Source organism: Halyomorpha halys, unplaced genomic scaffold (genome assembly GCF_000696795.3).
Source record: "Halyomorpha halys isolate HHAL.00 unplaced genomic scaffold, Hhal_1.1 Scaffold159.1, whole genome shotgun sequence".
NCBI classification, from domain to species: Eukaryota; Metazoa; Arthropoda; class Insecta; order Hemiptera; family Pentatomidae; genus Halyomorpha; species Halyomorpha halys.
In genome coordinates this window covers 782,903-786,894 of record NW_027109188.1, presented here as the reverse complement: position 1 = coordinate 786,894, position 3,992 = coordinate 782,903, and the positions used below count along the sequence as shown (strand labels likewise).

The 3,992-nt window shown below is 27.6% G+C and overlaps 1 protein-coding gene across 1 annotated transcript in view; it reads right to left on the bottom strand.

Moving 5' to 3' along the window:
- LOC106678772 (zinc finger protein 436) overlaps nucleotides 1-3,992 on the bottom strand; it is a 28,841-nt gene that overhangs the window by 8,299 nt on the left and 16,550 nt on the right. The window contains exons 7-8 of the mRNA XM_024363636.2: nucleotides 2,179-2,238; nucleotides 417-488 (exon numbers count right to left, since the gene is read on the bottom strand). Of these exons, the coding sequence (XP_024219404.2) occupies nucleotides 417-488; nucleotides 2,179-2,238 (132 nt within the window). The remainder of the gene's footprint in view (nucleotides 1-416; nucleotides 489-2,178; nucleotides 2,239-3,992) is intronic.

Sequence of the window (3,992 nt, the reverse complement as noted above, 5' to 3'; positions counted from 1 at the left end):
AAAAAAAAAAAAAAAAAAAAAAAAAGTATATATAAGAAGATGGTCAGAGTTGCGGTCAAAAGTGAAACAAAAATAGTTTACAACTATTAAAATAGTTGTAAACTATTTTTGTTTCACTTTTGACCGCAACTCTGACCACCTTCTTATATATCAATTTTTACGGTCAACTATATATACATATATAAAAAAAAAAGTAGTAAACTAAACACAAATTCAGAACATGGAATTTAAAAAAACGTTTGATCATGAATAATATCTCATCATACTATAAAACTTAACTTTATTAACTATAATAAAAGTGATAAGGATGGTTACAAATACAAAACAATATTAATCATACTACATAGAATTTAACAGCTATCATGAAAAAAAAAAATGATATATAACATTCAAAATAAAAAAAAAATAAAACTTACTAATGGGCACAGTTGATTGGACAGTGTCGTTTCTCATTTCTTCTTCAATAGAAATATCCATGTTACTTATACCTGAAAGAGTACGTTTCTATATAAATTATGTTTGATTGGATATCCAATTAAATAGTCCTATTGTCCAATGGTTGAAAATCAACAGTTAAAGTATAATTCAATTTTTCTTTTAATAAACTAACAACAGTAGAATCCCACCTATACCATCACAGTTGGGACCAAGAAATCGTCAGTAAAGTGTTAGGGCTGGTTAATCCAGAGATTATAAAATAAACTTGATATAAAGATTAATATATATGTCAAATGTACACTAATATATGACTAAGTTAAATTTATTGGATTTCTTTAGTTACATGAATAAAATTAAATAAGCAAAGAATAGTTCAATTTTTAATAAATAATAGTCATAGTCACTGATTTTCATTAATTTTTACCAAACATGCCATTGCCTCACTTTTTAAAGTTATTTCTACAAGAAGTTAAACACAAATGAACAAGTTAAAGTTATTTCAATTTTTTTAATTTTTCAAAATAAATTGAAGGCCGACTGATGTAGGGTGAAAATTTTGGGCTTAAAAATTTTATTTTCCGATCTTTCCGAATCGTTCCACTAAAAACGAATATCATCTTTGTTTCACTACTAAAAAATCTTTTAACACACTTTGATAGGTCAGTCGGTCTAAATTTTTTCAATCTAGAACTAGTATTGAAGCACAGTGATGGTTGTTATTAAAAAGCTATTCATATTATATGTATTCTATCTATGATAGTATCATATGTATTATATCTATGATAGTATCATATGTATTATATCTATGATAATATCACAGATAATCAAATTGCCTTGAAGAAAAAGAAAAAAATCACCTAAATCGGACCAGAATTAATGATAATACAGCGAAGTTAGTAGTTATCAATTATGCTACCATAGTTACATCTTATCATTTCATCTAGAGAGAGAGAAATACTTTATTCATCTATGCTGCCTAAATAAATCAGGTTGCTATCTCATACAGCATACTTATCAATCCGTAATCGGACATATATAAATTACATATAAGATAATAAAAAGGTATAATAAGATATAAAGAAAACATTTTTTTTTCCCTATAGTTTCCTTTTACAATCAATTTCGGTCTATACACCAAATACAAATGTTTCAATTCATTCCTTTTTTCTTTCCCATTTCTTCTCCTCCAATTTCACCTATAAAAGGGAATGGTCGAATCTTAATCCACAATAAACTTTTGAATAATTTGGACCAACTTATGTGCTGTTTTTTTCAAAACGTTTCCTTTACAATGGTTTAAGTATGTAAGGAGAAAAAAAGGATGTAAGGCAAACATTTTGAGCTAAAACATTTTATTTTTTTAAATTTGTATGTAAGGGTTTCAAGAGATGCTAGCTAAAAATGAATATCAACTTTGTTTCACCCCTTAAAAATCTTTTACCACACTTAAATATGTCGTTCTGAATAGTTCTAATATTGTACTAATAATGAAGCACAGTGTGGGTTATTATTTAAAAACTATTCATGGCACTAAATCATAATAATAGGGCATAAAGAAATGTCTAATTTTATCTAAATACAATAATTTATATTCAAACTATCAATTGGGTTTATAAAATCCATATACATCCTTAAATATACCAATAGCTAAGCATTGCCAGGTCAGCAAGTCAATCATATAAAACTACAATAACAATAAAGATGACAATGTAAAACATTAAACTAAAAAATAAAACATACCGTCACGTTGAGTTTCATCTGTAACTTCTTCTTTTATAGAAGTTCCCAAACTACTCGCACCTGGAAAAGAAAGAATACAAAAACAAATTAATTAAAAGACCAAAATTTTTCAATGGTTAAAGAACATAAGTTAAAACTGAGTGCTCTCCAATTCAACAAGTATAAATGTTTGTTTCTTTGCTTTTGGGAGAGTAAGGAGAGAAGTTTGCTGAATACTGGAAAAATATTTATAAAAAATTGATATTGAAAATACAAAAAAAAAAAAAATATGAAAAACTGAAGAGTTTGAATTCATTATCATTTTAATTTTGGATATATTTAAAATCATAGGTAAAATACAGGGCATGTACAACCAGGCACTGTTAAAAATGTTTAAAACATCTCATTTCATCATCAATGGGATTACAATACATTTTTGAAAACAAATGTAAGAGAAAACTAAATTGAAAAGTTAATCACAAAAATATACTGCTAAAAGACTCTAGCAGAACACTTGTACCAAATCAATAAAAAAAATATATATATATATATTTCTCTATCAAATAATATATATTTAACTCCATAAGGCGACAGTTTCATCTTTAAGCCTAAATACAATATTAGAGTGAAAAGACTTACAGAATATTGGTTGACGGACCTAATTGATATTCAGATAGAATAGAAGTCTTAATTGTTTCAATTATTCTTGTTAAAAAGAGTATATGGTAATTACCGTTTAGGAAACATTAAAATAATATAAAATAGAGGATTTGTTCTTACACAGCTATAGGTCACTTCACTATTTAAAAACAGATTAATATTATAGAATAAAGGAAGTGAACCTTTTCAAATCGGTTTATAATTTGTGTACCCCATTACATACCGAGGACAATTATTAACAAATATTATTTAAGCCAAAGAAAACAGCCAATAATCACTTACCAGTTCCATCCATGGCTAACCAACAACGATATAACCTAACGCACTGTTATAGACTGGCAGTGCGGCCGCTGGCCAATATCAAATCCTCGCATCTTAATAAAGTCTAAAATTCTCTTACAGTCTCCAACACACGATCATTAAAAATATTAAAGTTATTTAGAGCTCAATAATTTAAAAAAATAAATAAATCAGATCTGATCTTGGCATACTAGCTCAAAGTAATGTAACTAACGATATCATATCGAATTCCAGCGATGTTAACACTCATCAGTCACAAAAGTAAATTTAACATAAACAAATTATTTTACAATCTGTTTTCTTTCTGAGGTTAATGAATCAAAAGGAAGAAAGGATTTTTATGTAACATATTGGCCAACTTTAGCATGAATAAATGTACATACCTATCTAACTACGACAATTAACTACATATCTAATAATTCTGTCTCGAGCCCCAAAAATAAAACAATCCAGGACATCAAAAATAATTCCCTCGCGGGTCTAAATGATTTTCTTGGTTCAACATTAAAGGAAAAACAATTAACAACTTACTTCCCAATAGAAGAAATGCCCAAGGATTAAAATAGTCCTACTTTGGCGTGAGTACGAGGTGCGTTTTTATCGCGTCAACGTACCTCATACATAATTTTGAAACATCTAATAAAACAAACATTTTCTTAAGAACGGTACATTTACATAAATTTGACTGAGAATTCCGTCAATCATAAAGTTGATAAAGACTGCTTCTCCCTTACATATCGACACATTTTGAACATAATAAAACCCTCATAATACTTCTTTTCACTTTTTTCTGCATTTCAGAAGCCCAGTTTCTTATCATATCTTTTATTCTTGTTTCTCTAAATTCTCACCTTTTCTTTAATTATTTTTATATT